Below are 19,337 nucleotides of genomic sequence, written 5' to 3' on the forward strand. Positions count from 1 at the left end.
ACCCCATCATTCCACCATCAGCAGTGACTGGTTTTAAAACATTTCTGGATCATAAACTTCACAAATTTGTTTGCTTATATAACTTTAAGTGTCCATGTTAATGACTTATTATTTTTTTTTTTAAAAAGAGAGAGAGAGAGAGCATTTTTTAATATTTATTTTTTAGTTTTTGGCGGACACAACATCTTTCTTTGTATGTGGTGCTAAGGATTGAACCCAGGCCGCATGCATGCCAGGAGAGCGAGCTACCACTTGAGCCAAATCCCCAGCCCCATTATTTTTTTAAAAATGACTTGGCCAATCATTATACATAAAACACACTGGAAGTAATCGTTTTCAACAATTCTAAATGATGCAAAATCCTTCACACTTTATGCTTTAATAAATTCTATGAGGGGCTGGGGCTCAGTGGTACACCATTCGCCTAGCCCGTGAGAGGCCCTGGGTTCAATCCTCAGCACCACATATAAATAAATAAAATTAAGGTATTTATTGTGTCCAACTACAACTAAAAAAATGAGATAAAGATAACAGTACTTTGTGTTATCTGACATAGCAGAGAGAATACCAGAGGTTAGGGATCTTTTGAGAATTAGGAAAATGATCACAGGGTTTTTTCTTTACAATCCCACACCTAAGAATATTTTAGAAACAACAAAGATACTAACTACCCCCCACACCAAGAACCATGAAATCACCCCTTAAATAGATACTGGTCAAACCATACTCTTTTAAAAAACAAAATTTAATAAAAACCCAACTTACTTTGGTTGTATACCATCAAATATTTCTTGTAATGCTAGCGCCCCATATTTTATGCAATACAAATTAATAAAAACTAAGAAACCTGTTAAGAGAAAATGCAGAATGTCAGGAGAAGGACTCGCCACCCATGCGGAATCATTAAACCAGCAACTACCCTTGGCATTGCATTTATCTTCTGAGGCCATTTAACCTAGAGATTTCTGTCTTTATGTTATTAAACCTTTATGTGCAATCTCTGATTTGTATTTCTTTACACTATTTCTACTGGAAAAGGGTTTTAATACCTAAACTTAATATAAAGCAAACTATGGAGCATAATAACCCGTTTGAAACTACAGTTAGCAAAACACATTTTCAAGGTATTTTCTATGCAAAGCTTACAAAGGATAAAAAGTACATTATCTAATCGCAAAGTTTAAGGGTTTTAGGCTAATTTCCATCTGCTGCTGTAAATCACCCAAAATAATTTACTTACTCTTGATAAACTTTGTTGTTTTGGAATTCTGAAGTCTTTGGAACAGTAGAAGGAAAATTTGTTTCCGGTACTGGTCAACAGATTCACTAAAGAATTGAATAAACAACAATGAAAATCCAGCATTTTTCTGAGCACCTAACAAAAGCCTGATGAAATGCACAAGGTCATGCAGTCGTACTCACGGAGGCATGTGTTCTATTATACTATTTAGAAGATAGAAACCTTGGTGGTCATTTGCTTTTGATGCAATCAACTTCTGGAAGACACCCAGTAACCCGGGCTACAACAGATCAAAAGATAAACAATTTAAGAGGTAAAGATTAATTATTCCCAAACAGGCGATACATACTTTGAAAAGGGTTCACACTGAATATTCTACTTTTCCTTTTCTCTTTAGTTCTTCTGAAAGGTAGGGGGGAAATCCCACTGTAAAAAGCCCCTAAGTTAAGTTCTTGAAATTAATCTTTCTGCCTTTTTTCTCCCCGCCATTAATACTCGTAAGTAATAACTCAAGGATTAAACCATACATTAACATTTTCTACTTATTACTTCCATTTTATAATGTTTAATTATTTTAAACAAAGAAAAACTAAAATCCTGCCATTCCTAGCTTCTTCAAGCTACCTTTGAAAACTGGAATTATAAACACGCCCAACTCACAATCCTGTCGGCCGCGGCGCTGGCTATAGTGTTGGAGCCGCGCTCTAGGAACGCCTGGAGCAGCCGCACCAGGGCAGGGATGTTCCCTGTTCTTTCCCAAAGCACTGGCTGTAGTAGGTGAGGAAATAAGGCCATGTAGGAAGACGGGATGTCATTTTTGTGCGTTTCCAGAAGCAAAGACATCACTTGAAAGACGTATGGAATAAACTCTGTCAAACAAAGTAGAAGCAGCCGTTAGCCCCAGAGGCAGTGGCTCCAGGGCGCAGGCGCACCTAGCAGAGCCGCAAAGTGCCACTATCTGGCTTCCACCCATCACCAAAAACACAGGTTTCCTACCTTGTACATCATTTTGTAAAATTTCGGTAAACACCAGAAATAAAGCCTCCTCAAAGTTCACCACCGCAGCAGGGTTGGCTTTGCAGGTTATTCTTATGGCCAAGCAGATAGCCTCGAACATGTAGTGATTGAAGTGAGGCTTGCTCGGATTCTGAAATCAGAAAAACCCAAGAGAATCCCCCAAACCTAATTATTACTCTCATAATCCAAGTGACTATAATAAATATCATTAAACATAAAACACACCTAACCTTTCTAAAACATCTCTTAAAAAATGAGTATTAAGGGAAAGAAAGTCCACTAAATTAATACTTATTTGTTTGGATTAGTTTCTTTCTTCTTGTTAGCACCGGGGATGGAAGCCAGGACCTCAAGCATGTTAGACAAACTCGCTCCCACTAAGCTACACCCCCAGCCCTGTCTGGATTTTTTCTTTAATGGTCAAAAGTCCACTGTAAGAGAAGTGATTACAGAAGCCTCAGTCCCTACCCTGAAGACATGTCTTACGCCTGTGTGCTCTTGGAGACAGTAGTGTATGTAGGACCCGAGCAGAGCTGGGATACCAAATCCTGCTCCGCACCAATCTTACAACCAGTGGGTCTCATGCCGTGTCACAAAGGGATGACCTCCATACCCAGCAGTTTTCAGTTTTCTTTTTAAGCAAGGAAATTATTTTCCTCCAAAGAAAATTCACCTTGTAAGGAGCGCATACCAAGCACATTAAGCCAAAGACCAGAGTGTACTCGGGCTCGGGCAGAGACAGGGAATCTATTCTCTTCTCCCTCCATGCCCCCAGGCCCAAGTAGTTTCTTTACCTAAAACTCAGTTGAAAAATAACTACTCATTTCTCAAGTCCCTCCCACACTTCATACGAATTTATCTTGTCATAGCGTAGCTAGAAATTAGCATCTGTAAAAATTGTCCACCTCAAAATCATTTTTTATTTTTAAAATTTAGTTTTAATATTTACACATGAATCAAAATATGTAAAATTTTGGCCAAAAGAGTGAACTTCATTTTGGGGATGTAAGAGCAAGGAACAAGAGACTCTGGTTTGTCATTTTATAGATAAATACTCTCTTTTACGCCCATACAAAGCTTACCTTCTCCCATCTAAATTTTAGTTCATTTGTACTTTCTTGATTTTTTACACAAAGGTGTTACAATGAGAACAAAATCTGAGTCTATACTTAAAAGACAACCTGTTCTATCCTTGGCTTTCAGAAAAGCACATCAGCTGCTGGTTGGTAGAAGGCACAGACCCTCCCCCACACTTCACCTAGGCCTGAGTTCAAGGGCCCCAACAGTTTGGAGTAAGGGAAAAACCACCTCACTTTCAAAATCGGCCATTACCTTACTAACAGCTAACAGCTTCTGGGTAAGCTGAGTGATGAGAGTAGGGATATAGGGGATTATGGCTTCTTGCAGGAGGGAGAAACTTCTCATGATAGCTGTGAAATACAAAAAGAGCAAAACAAAGAGTCTAGTTAAACCTTAGGGTAAAACATTGACTGGAGGGGGAAAGCCACTAACTCCTCAAATACCCCCCAAAACAGCTCTCTGCATTTAAAAGTAAATTTCCCCTCCTGTTATTAGGACAGGGGTTGACAACAAAATTTAGCTGGGGAATACTGAGTACTTCCAGAAGGCCGAAAACGTAAAGATTTTTAAAAGCAACAATAAAAAATAACTAGATGACTCAAGAGGCGGACAAAGAGAGGGAAGGACCAGCCGCCAGGTGTCGGCAGGAACTGTCTCAGGCCTCTCACTTTGCACCACGGGCAGAAATGGCTAGCCCTAGCTTGAAGGACCTTGGCCCGGAGCAGATGGAGAGCGAAAGCGCCTGTTTCCCTCAAAAAGAGATTAGGAATCCAAGAAAAAAAATCTGAAAATACATATAAAGCCAGAGTCCATACTACAAAAATGCTGCTCATTAACAGATGCCTAAAACAATTTGGCATGGGAGAGAAATGTATCTGTAAGCTAACTGTGTGTGACAGTTCTCTTTCCACAAATGTCACTTCCAGAATAAATGTTGATGGCCAGGCACCTAGCATGTGCCAGGTTAAGGGGCAGAGAGCAATCTCTCGCCTCTAAATGCACACAGGCTTGATTCCTCAGGCTGAGCTGAAGACGCACACCTCTGCCTCCCGCCGACACCTCACCTTGGACAGCACTTCCGGGAGAAATGAGCTACTGTGTAGCCACCAACTTAGGCATGATTATAAATAATCTCATCTTCTCACTGCTTGTATGGTTCCCTGATGGGTTAGAGGGCTGCAGGACGGGTGAGCCTGCCTGCCCTGGGCTGGCAGAGTCCTGCTTCACCCACACAGCTGTGCGGTAGAGCAGGCGTCACACTGCACATTCCCAGGTCCCCCGGGGAAACACAGTGACGAAGACCATAGATGCTCAAGGCGCTGGAAACCCACAAACACCCTGAGATGCACAAATAGACTCTCTAGGAGTCATGACCCAAGCAGGAAGGATCAGGGCCAGTTTCTTTGGAAAGCATTTCCCGTGACCCAGATACTCTGTTTTTGGGATGCAACAGTGAAGAGAATGAAGCTTATCCCTGAGCTAGAGCTGGCACCAGGGCGCTCTCCTAAGGGACCCCTGGGAGCCTGTCATGCGCACCCGTGCTTCACGGAGCCCTAGCGCAGCACACAGGCAAAGTTGCCATATGATCTGATATTTGCCCTCACAAACTCAACATAGGAAAGAAAAAACAGTTTGCTATGTTTTCTGTAAGGGAGTCAGTATTAAGCGTAGGCAAAATGGTTCTGAGAACAGTTATTAATAAACAAACCATTGTTTTTACTTTAAAATATTTAAACCTACCTATATCTAGGTAAACAATATTGAGGGTTTACCCTTGTGCTCTGAGGTCAGACACTAGTCACATCTGTACACCAGGGAGAAGGCCTACCTTTCATAATATATTCATTTTCTGAAGAGCCAGGAAGTGTGAGAGCTTTGAAAAGGTTTGTTAGCAGAATCTCAACAAACGGTGCGATTTCTGCAGCTGTAAAACTATAGATGAAAAAACAGCTTTCAGTCACTACAAACTCTTGAGCTCATCACAGGAATACCCCTGGCAACTACTAAATCATACTTCTTGGCAGAAAACTGAGCCATCTCCCACCACCAACAGTTGGTAGACAGCTTTGGAAGAATTTTTTACATGTACTTATGTTAAGCTCCAAATTGGGCACATGTGGGATGAAACACAATTGATCAAACCAAGAAACCAGGTGAACCCAAAACCATCTAAAACTGCAAAGGGCATCGTTGGATCATTGTTCAATGAACACGAACAGCAAATTTCCTCAGCAGATCCCTCAAATTTCAGGGATCTGTGTCTGTTTATTCCTGGGGGTGGAACAGATATTTTTTGCATCAGTTCTGGGCCCGAAGACAGGTTAATGGCTTGACTCTCTCAAAAGGATGTGCTTTCAACCCTTCAAGTGACCAAAGAGCGTCTACACCAAGTTCTTGGTAGAATTGCAACTGTCTTCCGTCTCCTGCCCAGAGCTCAATCTCAATGAACACACTGTGCAGAATGGCCACAACACGAGCAGCCCACCATTCCTCAGCCTTTTTTGGGGGACTAGGTGGGAAGTACAGGGGGACTGAACCTTGGGCTTTCCACCAATGATATACACCCCCAGTGGCACCCCCCCTTTTTCTTTCGTCGTCGTTATTTTTGTTCTTTTAAATCTTTTTAAGATAGCATCTTGCTTCATTACCCAGGCAGGCCTGGAGCTTGTGATCCTCCTGTCTGGGCTCGGTGTGTCGCTGGGATCACAGGCGCTCGTCCACATCCCATCCTTGGATCAGGCCAGAAGAGCGCCTTTCTTGGTCTCCAGAGAATCACTTTGACTCAACGTTTGAGTTTTCAGAACTGAGAGTACCACTAACTCACTGCACTCTTAACTGAAGACCTCCTTTTGAAAGGCTTCTGAGGAACTGTTTTCATCTGAATCGCATAGACACTGTGAGTATTTTAGGTCCCTGTTTCCCCTCTTTCCCTTGGCTGCTAGAAGACTCCAGGTAAAATTGGGAATTTCTTTTACTATATAGGATCTTCAGATACACAGTTCTATTTATTAATCTTACCACCATTATTTTTCTTTATTCTACTTTATTTAACTTTATTGTCAGAATGCACCTATTTTATGCCTATGTTCCTAGAGACTTGGGAGGCTAAGATAGGAGGAACACAAAATTCAAAGGCCAGCCTCAGCAACTTAGTGAAACCCTGTCTCGAAATAAATAAAAAGTTCTAGGAATGTAGCTCAGTGGAAAAGCATTTCTGGTTTCAACCCCCAGCACTTAAATAAACAATAAATAAAGCAAGCAGGTATCTATTTGGTAAGCTGCTTCAAATCCTATTGGAATAAGACAAAGTACACATTCGTCTAACTACTAAAGAAATTTTCACAGCTATCTTCGACCATTACACACCCCTGCCCCAAGCTAAAAATATCTAACCCACTTAGAATTCAGAACTCACAGAGTGGCGTTGTTAGGTCCACGCATAGTGAACAGCCTTTCGAGGGCATGGGCTGCGTAGGTGTGAACGACAATGCTCTCAGCTTGAAGATGATTGATTAAGAGAGGAACAGAGACTAATAGATGCTCTTTTGGTACCTAAAAGATAATAAACATGCTCTAAATCCAAGAGTGCTATCTTTGAGTAAAAGATCATCTGAAGACAAGGATTTACTGATATTAGAAACAAGTCTTTTCTTCTCTTCTTCTAGCTCTGTTATAATGGGAGGTGACAATTTAGAGAAGTCAGAATTTCTACCTCCACATCAGGACTCCATTGGCCTTCTTTATCTTCCAATTCTTTCTCTGAGCACAAAAGTGTCATCAGAGCAAAATCTTATAGAGAAGTGAACATGCCATAGAAGGGCAAGATCATGGAGAAGCAGACTAAGATTTCACTAATATTAAGAGTCATATTTATTGAATAATTTCAAGATAATTTAATCCTCTTTTTATTTTTTTTGGGGGGGGACTATATGTATATTGGCTAATATCCCAAGGATATAAAGGACCACAAAAAAAAAAAAAAAAATCAAATTGCATTCAATAGTCTTAGTATAGTGAAAATATTGGTAATTATTTTGAAATTACTTATGCATTTTAGGATAGGCAAATAAGTAATTTAGACATAAATGTAACTTTTTTAACAGTTTTAAAATACCTTATATAATCTTAAATTGAATCAGGAACAATTTTATTTCATTGTCAATGTATTTTCGGGCTCTCCTCTATGAAAAAGCCTAGAACCAGTGGTAATTCTTTAGTAATGTGCCTAGTACTCAGACATAATGATCTCTAAATAAAAACTCCCACCTTTTAAAAAAAGACAAAATATAAATGAATTAAAAGTACACATTTATTTTTCTGACTACTAATGAAATTTTCACAGATATCTTTGACCATTACACGCCCCTGCCTCAAGCTAATTTAGGTTTGGCCATGAAATGTACAAGAGCCTGGAATATCTTGTTATATACAAAAGAATAGAGGCTACTAAAAGCTCCTGGGTTGAGGACAAGACACAGAAACCTATGTGAAGAGGCCCAAAATGGACAACTGCAATACCCTTAAAACCTTCACCTGTCATCCTTTGGGGTTGCTAAGGCACCAGCTCATTACTACGAAAACTAATGGGGGAGGGAAAAGGCAGGTAAAAATTTATTTAATTACCAGTTTCCTGTTCGAACTGGTAATTAATATCTACTACAACATAGAAGTGGTGGTTGTACAACATAATGACTATACCACTGAAGTACATAAATGTTAAGATAGTGAATTTCATATTATACAAAGTATACCTTGATTTTTAAAATGAAATTAAAAACTGATAATGGAAAATTCTTCACCTGAATCCACCAATCACTCTAAAAGTAAACATAAGTCACTGTATATGTCCTCATGAAAACAAAGGGTACTTATAATACATTCACATTCCTCCCAAATCTCCAACTCTGCCAATACATAAGCATGCAGGGAAACAGAGGAACAAGCTAGAGTACCATGGGGGTGCAATCAACCATCAGCAGAGTGCAGGAGACGTTCCAGATGAATGACTGACAAGTAACAGGCATACAAGGGGGAGGGGAAAGGATCTCTTTAAATTAAGAGATTTGAGACATAATCATAAGTAAAGTGAGAACACTGTTTGTATTCCAATTTTTAACGAAGCCATTATAAAAAGGCAAGATGCCAAAGGAAAATCAAGCATCATCTGAAATCCTAAGTTATTAAAGAGTTAAGGTTGGATTGGTTAGGTGTAGATATCAAATGTAATGGCACAGATTAGAGAAGCTGGTATTTGTGATAAAACTCCTAAGTGGCATAACAAATAAAAAGGCACTTACTTGATTCCTAAAAATCATAATATATTTGATACCATCAGCTTTAAGAACAGGAAATTCATTCACTATTAAAAAAAAATAAGTTAAAGTTACGTAAGTGATAAGGATAGTTACTCTCCAAATGAGTGACAACAATGAATTTTAAAAAATAACTAAAATGTCAAGTAATTAAAATATACTTAATTATATCATGACCTACTATGTAGCCACTAATTCAGGCAGGATTATAAACAATTTTATCTTCCCCTTGCCTTTAAGCTTCTAAACAGAAGAACACATATTACTTGTACAATCATTAAAATGAATGGTGCTATAGCTCAGTGGTAGAGTGCTTGTCTAGCACAATTGAGGCACTGAGATCAATACTCAGCACTACATATAAGTAAATTTTTAAAAAAATAAAGGTCCATCAACAACTTAAAAAAAAAAAAAAAAAAAAAAAGTCATTTGGGCCATGTGCAAATACATTCCCAGAATACCAGCTATACTGAATCCAGATCATTCTTTCTGAGATTTGCTTTAAATTACTCTAGTGGTGGGAAAATAAATCATGAAAGGTATAAAACACTGGCCAGTTATTAAAGAGGGATGATGATCACACAGAAGCTCATTATAATACCCTGTCTACATCTAGGTACATGTAAATTTTCCAAAAATTTTTTTTTGAAAAAGGAATTATTTTGCCAGGCACCGTGGTGCATGCCTATAATCCCCCGGGGACGCAGGAGGCTGAAGCAAGAGGATAATAAGTTCGAGACCAGCCCGACAACTGAGACCCTGTTTCAAAATAAAAAAATAAAAAGGGCTGGAAATATATCTCAGTATAAATCTCCAATATTGGGGGAATAAAAAGGAGTGGGGTGCTGGGGTTGTGGTTCAGCGGTAGAGTACTCGCCTAGCTCATGTGAGGCTCTGGGCTTGATCCTCAGTATCACATAAAAATAAATTAATGAAATAAAGATATTGTGTCCAACTACAACTAAAAAAGTATTTTAAAAGGGGGGGGGATTATCTTAATCTAGAATAATACACACTCATAAAAATAGGAAAACTGTTGTTAATTTATCTGTTTTGGGCCGGGGTTGTGGCTCAATGGTAGAGCGCTTGCCCAGCATGCGTGAGGCACTGGGTCAATCCTGGGAACCACATAAAAATAAACAAATAAAATAAAGGTATTAATAATAATAATATATCATATATTTTTTATTTATCAGCTACAAGCACTTTGAAATTGTACTTCAAGTTTTAAGAATTCTTTTTTTTTTTTTCTTTTTTTTGGTACCAGGGATTGAACTTGGGGGCACTCGATCACTGAGCCACATCCCCAGTCCTATTTTGTATTTTATTTAGAGACAGGGTCTTACTGAGTTGCTTAGAGCCTCGCCGTTGCAGAGACGGGCTTTGAACTCAGGATCCTCCTGCCTCAGCCTCCTGAGCCACTTGGATTACATGTGTGTGCCACCGCGCCTGGAAAGAGTTCATTTTTCAAATGTAAGGAAAAGGAAACCACAGAATAATTCCTGTTGATACATGATAACAAATTAAGATTCAGTCCACTTAGCCCTATCTTCCTTCCAAATAAACAACATACTCTCTATCAAAAGTTCATTTCAAGGGCTGGGGCTATAGCTCAGTGGTAAAGTGCTTGCCTCAAATGTGTGAGGCAGTAGATTCGATCCTGTGTGAAAAGATACTGTCTGTTCATCTACAACTCATTTAAAAAAAAAAAAAAAAAAAAAAGTTAATTTCAAGGGCCTGGAGTTGTAACTTAGTGGTAGAGTGCTTGCCTTGCACATGTGAGGCACTGGGTTTGATTCTCAGCACCGCATATAAATAAGTAAATAAAATAAAGGTCTATCAACAACTAAAAAATAAAAAAAATAAAAATAAAAAAAGTTCATTTCAAGTCGGGCACATCTAAAATCCTAGCAGCTCAGGAAGCTAAGGCAGGAGGATCTTGAGTTCAAAGCCAGCCTCAGCAACTTAGCAAGGCCCCAAGCAATTCAGCAGTGAGACCCTGTTTCTCTAAAGAAAGGAGAAAAAAAACAAAAGAAAAGAAAAAAAGGCCCAGGGACATGGCTCAGTTGTTAAGTGTCTCTGGATTTAATCTCTGGTACAAAAAATGGGGGTGGGGAAGAGAAGAAGTAGAAAAGTTAATTTCAGAGCCAGGCAAGGTGGTATATATCTGTAGTCCCTCCCAAAACAAAAGATTATGAATTTAAGGTCAGCTTGGATAACTTAGCAAGAAATGTAAATTTAAATTTATTTTATTTTTTTCAAATGGGCTGGTGATATAGCTCAGAGGTAGAGGTTTCCCTAGTAAGCACTAAGTCCTGGGTTCAATATTGAGTACTACACACATTAAAAAGTATTAAAAAGTCAATTTCAGGGCTGGGATTGTGGCTCAGTGGTAGAGCACCTGCCTCACATATATGAAGCGCTGGGTTTGATCTTCAGCACCACATAAAAATAAATTAATAAAGGTATCATGTCCATCTACAACAACAACAACAACAAATTTAAATTTTTTTTGAGTATCATGGTAACACAAAGAATTCTTATTATGTCATAACTTCATAGTATACTGATACAAACAAAAATTTCAGGTATAGTACAAGTTGTAAGAAACAAAACATTCCACAAAACTCACCATTAGCTGATTTTAAATCAGGGAGGATATGATTCACAAAGAACTCAGTCAGGTTTACTAGTTCATTAGCTTGAGTAATTCCATGCTGAAAAGGAAATTTGTAACAGGGTAAAATAACACTAAATGCCTGCATATATAACCAAAACAGATATTTAATCAATTTTTGAAAAGCACAATAAAAAAGCAGATGAACACTTCAAAATACAGTTTATATATAAAACAAGATTATCTTAACAGACAACAAAGAAACTTGTCTAAACTGAATAGCTAAGTTCAAATTAATCATGTTTATACAGTGAGTGTCAGTGTATAAACATAACAATAACAAATGTGGCATCTGTAAAGAAACTTAAGTGCTTGGGGCTGAGGTTGTGGCTCAAAGGTAGATCGCTCGCCTTGCACATGTGAGGCACTGGGTTCCATCCTCAGCATCACATAAAAATAAATAAATGAATGAATAAATGTTTAAAAAAAAAAAAGAAACTTAAGTGCTTAATACATCAAGAGAAAGCTATCTTTCTCTGATATTTTTTTATCAGAACCAATAGGTTATCTTGTGAAACAAACTGTATTATGAGAGAGAGATTATTTCTTTTTTAATTCTGTGGTTACTGACCTCTGTTACAGAAAGATAACTACACTGAAAAGATTTACCTTCTGTGTTTGGGCTTTTGATGCCAAAGATGTCACCAGGTAAATGGCAGCATCTTTGTGCTTCCAGTTGACAGATGGATTTTTTGCATATTCCTGGAGCATGGAATTAACATAACCAGAGAAGATTCCTGTCACAGGTCCCTCAAAAAACTTGCATAATCCTCGCACCAGATCACATGCAGCCCTTCGTCTAGTATCAATATCTACAAAATCAAAAGGAAATATATCTTGGGAGAAAGAAAGCACCAGCAAACAAGTGATCCAGCTTATATAAAAAAGAAATTGCCACCCAATAACTGTCAACAATGCTAATCATAAAAAGAATATTGTCTCCCTCCATAAGAAACACAAAATGAGAATAAAACCAAGGAGTTCATAGAATTATCATAAACATTACCTAGAATATAAAATAGGGCAAATGATTCAATTTGATACTTTTGGGCAGAGCATGTAAGTGCTGCTTTTTAAAGCTGTTCAAGTTAAAGGAGGAATACCGTTGTTAGTACAAATCCTTATCCTAGCTCCTACTCTTCCCTATGGAAAATAGACTTAAAAGTGGTCCTAAACGATTTATAGTGGAAAAAAAAAAAAATACACACCAGAGCCTTCCAAATCTCTTCTTATATACTCTTCAGAATTATCTTCAAATGCTTCTTCATCAGCAGCTACAAAGAAAGTTGAAATTTACAATCATTTCCAGAAGATACAGCGAAGCACACTTTCCTATCTAATGACTTCTTCAAATACTCTTTACATCATCACCTTGAGTAGAAACCATCACAATGAAAACTAGTATTAGGTAATCTCCACAGCTTTGAGACACTGAGTGTCCCTTCAATTGACTTTCACTAATAACTTTCAAAAGTGGGGGGGCTGGGTTGTGGCTCAGTGGTAGGTACACGCTTGCCTAGCACAAGTGAGGCACTGGGTTCGATCCTCAGCACCACGTAAAAATAAAATAAAGATACTGTGCCCACCCACAACTAAAAATTAAAAAGGAGAAAAAAAAAAAAAAAAAAAAAAAGAACTTTCAAAAGTGGGTGTTGGAGATCAATCCAGGAATGTTGACTTTATATTGTTCCAGATAAGGACATTAAAACAAACAAACAAAAACGAAAATAATCATACTCACCATTTTTGATAAGTCATTTAAACAAGTTGCAGAATAGCAGACAATATCAGACTAAAGATCTGTCCTTTAAATGTAGTTTTAAGAAAACACAGAAGGAAATAAAACCTCACACCTACTGTCTTTAATTTACCATTTTGTTCCAGACTGATAAGTAATCACTTACTGTAATATAAAACCTAATTCCTTCCATCTTTACTACTTTTCTTTACAATTATGAGAAGAGGCATACATACAAATAGAGGCTCTTAGAACTATTTAACTTTAAACACAAACTAAGTGGGTTTTGATCTGTATATAATTAGTTAAATCACTTTTCCACTCTTTGAAAAACAGGTATTGCCTTGGTGAAGCACTAAATCAACAAAACCGAATTTTTTCCATAAATTGAGAACCTAATATTTCTTCTGTGTAAGATATTCAAAGACTTAATATTTTTATGAAAAAAAAAAAAGAAAACAAAAACAAACCTTACATTACAGCAAGCCCATTACAGCAAGACTTATGTCACAGATGCCCCATTTTCTGCATTGGTTTAGAAAATAGGCAATAAATAACCTGAAAGGAGTTTTATTTGAAAATATCATCTTGTAATCAATTAGACTGAATGTTTCAAAAAAATGAAGGGAAGACTTTTGAAGTTTATGCTAACACACTTTAATTACCTCTAAATTCCATGTTAGGCACAATAACCTTTTCACAGATACTTGTCAGTGTGTTCTGGTCCTCAAACAGATTCTTATAATGAGGTCTTTCACAAACTGAAGCCAGAAATTGAATTGCGTTACTCACCAACTGAAACAAAGCAAAAAAAATAAGAATATTTTAAAAACAAAACCAAACAGTTCATTTTTGAGGAAGGGTAGGGGGGAAAGGAAATATCTTTCATTTCTCTCCACCACCATCTTACCAAATCATATTTAACCTCTTGACCTGTTGTAACTAGTAAATTCCAGATGGCTGTGACAAAACGAGGCAGGTACCGCTGAAATTCTTCATCATACTTTTGTGCATAGAGAGCAGCATTATCACAGATCTGTGATTTTAAAAGCTCCAATAAGCCTGCTTCCTCTTCATCCTCACATAAAAGAAGAGATAAAACTCAAAACATGTGACTTTAATGGTTTACAAAAAGTTTATTCAAGTTTCCATATTCTCTACCATAAATAAGGGGAGTAATTTCTGAGTGAGACTCCTATTTATTTTTATGTGGTACTGGGGATCAAACCTAGTGTCTTGCACATGCTAGATGAGCGCTCTACCATTGAGCCAAACCCCTGCCCTGAATGAGACTTTTAAAATTTAAATTTAAATCAATTATAGTAAACTACATCTATGCCAACAATCTGATGGGTATATTGGCTCACACCTGTAATCCCAGCAACCCGGGAGAGGGTAAGGCAGGAGGATCACAGGTTTCAGCCCTGCCTCAGGAAAACTTGGTAAGACTCTGTCTCAAAATTAAAAAAAAAAAAAAAAAAAAGGGCTAGGGATGTGGCTCAAGTGGTAGTGCGCTCGCCTAGCAAGCGTGAGGCACTGGATTCGATTCTCAGCACCACATAAAAAAATAAAGATATTGTGTCAAACTAAAAAATAAGTATTAAGGGGCTGGGGATGTGGCTCAAGCGGTAGTGTGCTCGCCTGGCACGCATGTGGCCCGGGTTCGATCCTCAGCACCACATACAAAGATGTTGTGTCTGCCGAGAACTAAAACATAAAAAAAAAAAAAAAAAAAAAATTAAAAACAAAACAAAACAAAAACCCAGGACTGGAGAAGGTAGGGATATATCTCAGTAGGAGAATGTTCCTAAATTCAATTCCTAGTATCAAAAAAAAAAAAAAAAAAAAAAAAAAAAAAAAAAAAATCCAGTGAAATATTTCTTATTAATCACAACAAGTAGCCTCAAAGTTTTCAAATTAAATAAATCCTTTTTTTTCTGATTGCAGAATTACAAAATATTTCCATATCACACTGAAAAAAAAGCCTATTATAGAAACCTGAATGATAAAGAGCACATCACACTCTCTGTAATAGTTAAGATACATCCTTGTTGCCTTCTCCCAAAAAAGGTTTATCATTTCAAATATATTAACATGTGCATTTGCACATCTTTTGTCCCTACCCACAAAAAAGCTAATGCTACAGGATTCTCACACACAGTGTTTGATTATAAAATAGTAAACCACCATTAAGAAACAGCCATGCTCATTCGAATACCTTATAGCACTGTTTCTGGCTGCTTTCACACAACTGCAGAGTCACAGCAACACAAACCATCTGGCTGCACCAAGCAGAAAATGTTTACTAGCTGGCCAGTTATGGAAAATGTCTTCACCCTAACCTAACTGTGACAGTGATTTGGGCCAGACATCACAGTTTGTTCCTTAAAACCTAAATTTATTTCAGATACAAGTGTGAAGAAAATCTTTGTTTTTTGAAGGAGTGGAATTTTTTTTTTTTTCAACAATGTTCTTAGTGGACCAACATAATTATTTTACAAGAGTACATCTTTTTTGTTTCTTTTAACTTACTCAAATGCAGACTTTTTTTTAATACAGCAATGGTCTGTTTTCCTTTGTGTATCCCACCTTCAAAATCTGAACTGCTAATTCTGATTTGTTTTATCTGGTTTGCTATACATTCTAAATATTTTATTTTATTTTTTTTAAATGGACACGGTATCTTTATTTATTTTTATGTGGTGCTGAGGATGGAAACCATGCCTCACACGTGGTAGGCAAGTGCTCCACCGCTGAGCCACAATCCAGCCCCTAAAAGTTTGTTTGTTTGCTTTAAAGGTATTAGGGGTGAACACAGGGGTGCTCTGTCACTGAGCTATATACCAAACCCTTTTCATTTTTTTAGATAAGGTCTCACTAAATTGCTCAGGCTGGCCTCTGACTTGCACTCTTCTTGCCTTCCCCTCCCAAGTAGGTGGAATTACATGCATGCACCACCAGGCCCAGCAGAAGTAGATCTGGAATATATTAATACATGAGCAAATGGGCAGCACAAAATAAGCACTATATGTTGAAAAGTACATACTACAAAACCCAGATCAGAAAACTTTACATATTATGAACGTTTGCAATTTTCCCCGTTGCCCAACCTATGATTTTTTTTAAAAAGAGGCTAACATTATAGGTCTAAATTTTTGTAAGAATATTCAAAGACAAGTAACTTATTTCATAGAATATTTGTGACTACTTTAAAGCTTTACTTTCAATAATGTAATAAAATAGCCTTATCTGTACACTGTAACTTAAGCCAGGTCCAAAATATGACTTTTTTTTTTAAACATACATAACCAAATATGGACTATGAAACAGAAGAAATTACTTGCACTTGTAGAATTCTATCTATTAACATTCTGGAGCAAACAGGTTTTCAGAGGGTACCCAAACAACTCTTAATGAAAGAAAAATGCTATTTATGCAACAATTTAAATACTTACATCAGTTTGTAGAAGCTTATTATCCAGTGTCAACAGGGTATGAAAATGGTTCATCCAAGTTTCCATATTATCTTCAAAAAATTCAGGAAGATCCTAAAGAATAATTATATTGACTTGAAACTTTCAATTTAAAAATTAATAAGTATACTATTCAATAAATTTCTCTATCACAACAAACATTTTATGCATGCCTATGGGCTTAAGTCCAAACTGCTGTTGAAAAACGTTATTTATTGTAACAAGAATTCTCTGCTCCAGCTAGGTCTGTGGCAGCTGAATAAACCACTCTTTTCCTCTTTTTGTGTATTTTCATCACAAATGCTGATACCCTCTACCCAATCCCAATCTATTTACTTCTTCAAGGTCTAGCCACACTATACAGTGCCTTTCCTTAAATGACAGTGTTTGCTGGGGGCAGTGGTGCACGCCTATAATCCCAGCAGCTCAGGAGGCTTTGGCAGGAGAATTGAAAGCCAGCCTCAGCAAAATTGAGGCACTAAGCAACTCAGTGAGACCCTGCCTCTAAATAAAATATAAAATGGAATGGTAATGCAGTTCAGTGGTTAAGCACCCCTAAGTTCAATCTCCAGTACAAAAAAAAAAAAAAAAAAGCCCAGTGCTTACCAATATGCCCCTTTTCTTTCTGAACTACTGCACTTACTGTAAGATGATGAGCAATTCAGACTCAAACACACTATCTGATATAGTTGCTGATTTCCTGGGGCACAGTACGATACTCCCTTCTTAGGAACAACCCCCTAAGAGAGATGATGCCTCCTTTGGGTTCCTTGTGTTTCCCAAGCTTCATTTCTCCTGACTTTTAAGAAACAGAACTCAGGGGCTGGGGTTATGGCTCAGTGGCAGAGCACTTGCCTAGCATGTGTGAGGCACTAGGTTCAATTCTCAGTACCACATGTAAACAAATAAAGATCCAATTCTATTAAAAAAGAAACAGAACTCAAAAGAAGGTATAATATAAAACAGTATTCATTTAAGTAAAATTCAGACTGCCATGTAGCTAAACACGTATGTGGGGCATATCACTTGGGCTGTTTTCTTCTACTGTACCCAAGAGAATACAATTTTCTTCTGGGTAACGCATTACCACTATGAGCGTAGTCATGATGTGAGGATAAGTTCATTACTGCCTATAAATAATAAAAAGGCCAAATCCTAGCTGTGCATAGTAACTGAGGCAGGAGAACCTCAAGCTTCAGGCCATACTAGGCAATTTATCAAGAACCTGGGGATGTAGCTCAGTGGTAAAGCACCTCTGGGCTCAATCACGATAGTCAAAAAAGAAAAAAAGACCAAATCCTTCTTTTTCTTAATATACAGCACCCTGTGTCAGTTAGCACCCTTAGCTTGGTCCTGGAGCTCTAAATCTTAAAATTAATGAATCTCAAAAAGAAAAAAATGATTGGAGGCTATAATCTCAATAACAACACAGTAACCAGGCCTTTTTTTTTTTTGAGTTGTATATGGATACAATACCTTTATCTATTTATATGTATGTGGTGCTGAGGATCAAACCCAGTGCCTCAAACTTGCAAGGCAAGCGCTTCAGCACAGAACAACTCCAGGCCTTTCTTGCTATTAACAAAGGTTCTTATCCTCTTTGAAGCCTGGTACTTCAGTCTTCTATCTCCCCCATATCTTCCAATAAAAGCCCTTTTGTACAAGCTAGCCAGGGATCCCTAGCCAAAATACTGTTGCTCTAATGTTAATGTCCATGCAAATGAACAAAAGAGGAAACCTTAGAGGTCTAATTTCTCAGTGCCTTCAATCAAATAGTATACTCTAAAAGGGTGACATGGGATGTGGGGCTCCCTTAATTTACTGGATCCAAAAGAAAGTTATTTGGGGCTGGGGATGTGGCTCAAGTGGTAGCTCGCTTGCCTGGCATGCGTGCGGCCCGGGTTGGATTCTCAGCACCACGTACAAAGATGTTGTGTCCGCTGATAACTAAAAAATAAATATTAAAATTCTCTCTCTCTCTCTCTCTCCTCTCTCACTCCCTCTTTAAAAAAAAAAAAAAATAAGAAAGTTATTTTCTCCCATGAAACATCCATTAGACTATTTAGGGAATACTGTATAAAATAAAATACTGAATCAGGCACAGTGGTGCACACCTATAATCTCAACTACTAAGGAGGTTGAGGTAGAAGGATCACAATTTCAAGTCCAGCCTGGGCAACTTGGTGAGATCCTCTCTCAAAATAAAAAGAGCTCATTAGTTGAGTGCTTGCTTAGCTTGTGAAAGGCACGGGTTCAATTCCCAGTATTGAACCAAACAAAACTGCATAAAGTTCATGACAAATAGGAAGAGCGTGGCATGGTGGTGCATATTTTACTTCCTGCTACTTGGGAGGCTGAGGCAGGAAGATTTCTTGAGTCCAGGAGTTTGGGGCCAGCCTGGACAACACAGCAAGACATAATCTCATGAAATAAAGAAAGAAGGCAGGATGGAAGGAAAAGAGGGAGGGAAGGAAAAGAAAGGAAAGAAGGAAGGAGAGAGAAAAAGGAGAGCCAGAAAAAGTTTTCCTTCAGAAAAATTCATACTGGCAAAGAAGTCTTTATCCACTGGATTATGTTTGACATCAAAAACAGAAAGAAAGGGGCTGGGGTTGTGGCTCAGTGGTAGAGCACTTTCCTTGCAAGTGTGAGGCACTGAGTTCGATTCTCAGCACTACATATCAACAAACAAATAAATAAAGGTCCATCAATAACTAATAAAACATTTATAAATAAATAAATAAATAAATATAAAGGTATTGTGTCCAACTACAACTAAAAAGTAAATATTAAAAAAGAAAGA

The 19,337-nt window shown here is 37.7% G+C and overlaps 1 protein-coding gene across 1 annotated transcript in view; it reads right to left on the reverse strand.

Moving 5' to 3' along the window:
* Cse1l (chromosome segregation 1 like) overlaps nucleotides 1-19,337 on the reverse strand; it is a 45,821-nt gene that overhangs the window by 4,794 nt on the left and 21,690 nt on the right. The window contains exons 8-22 of the mRNA XM_076851978.1: nucleotides 16,520-16,612; nucleotides 13,975-14,142; nucleotides 13,730-13,859; nucleotides 12,535-12,600; nucleotides 11,936-12,138; nucleotides 11,282-11,366; nucleotides 8,635-8,696; nucleotides 6,753-6,889; nucleotides 5,166-5,269; nucleotides 3,590-3,687; nucleotides 2,237-2,387; nucleotides 1,901-2,109; nucleotides 1,423-1,520; nucleotides 1,241-1,326; nucleotides 766-847 (exon numbers count right to left, since the gene is read on the reverse strand). Coding sequence (XP_076708093.1) covers nucleotides 766-847; nucleotides 1,241-1,326; nucleotides 1,423-1,520; nucleotides 1,901-2,109; nucleotides 2,237-2,387; nucleotides 3,590-3,687; nucleotides 5,166-5,269; nucleotides 6,753-6,889; nucleotides 8,635-8,696; nucleotides 11,282-11,366; nucleotides 11,936-12,138; nucleotides 12,535-12,600; nucleotides 13,730-13,859; nucleotides 13,975-14,142; nucleotides 16,520-16,612 — 1,772 coding nt within the window. The remainder of the gene's footprint in view (nucleotides 1-765; nucleotides 848-1,240; nucleotides 1,327-1,422; nucleotides 1,521-1,900; nucleotides 2,110-2,236; nucleotides 2,388-3,589; nucleotides 3,688-5,165; nucleotides 5,270-6,752; nucleotides 6,890-8,634; nucleotides 8,697-11,281; nucleotides 11,367-11,935; nucleotides 12,139-12,534; nucleotides 12,601-13,729; nucleotides 13,860-13,974; nucleotides 14,143-16,519; nucleotides 16,613-19,337) is intronic.

This window comes from Callospermophilus lateralis, chromosome 3, assembly GCF_048772815.1.
Source record: "Callospermophilus lateralis isolate mCalLat2 chromosome 3, mCalLat2.hap1, whole genome shotgun sequence".
Classification (NCBI taxonomy): Eukaryota; Metazoa; Chordata; class Mammalia; order Rodentia; family Sciuridae; genus Callospermophilus; species Callospermophilus lateralis.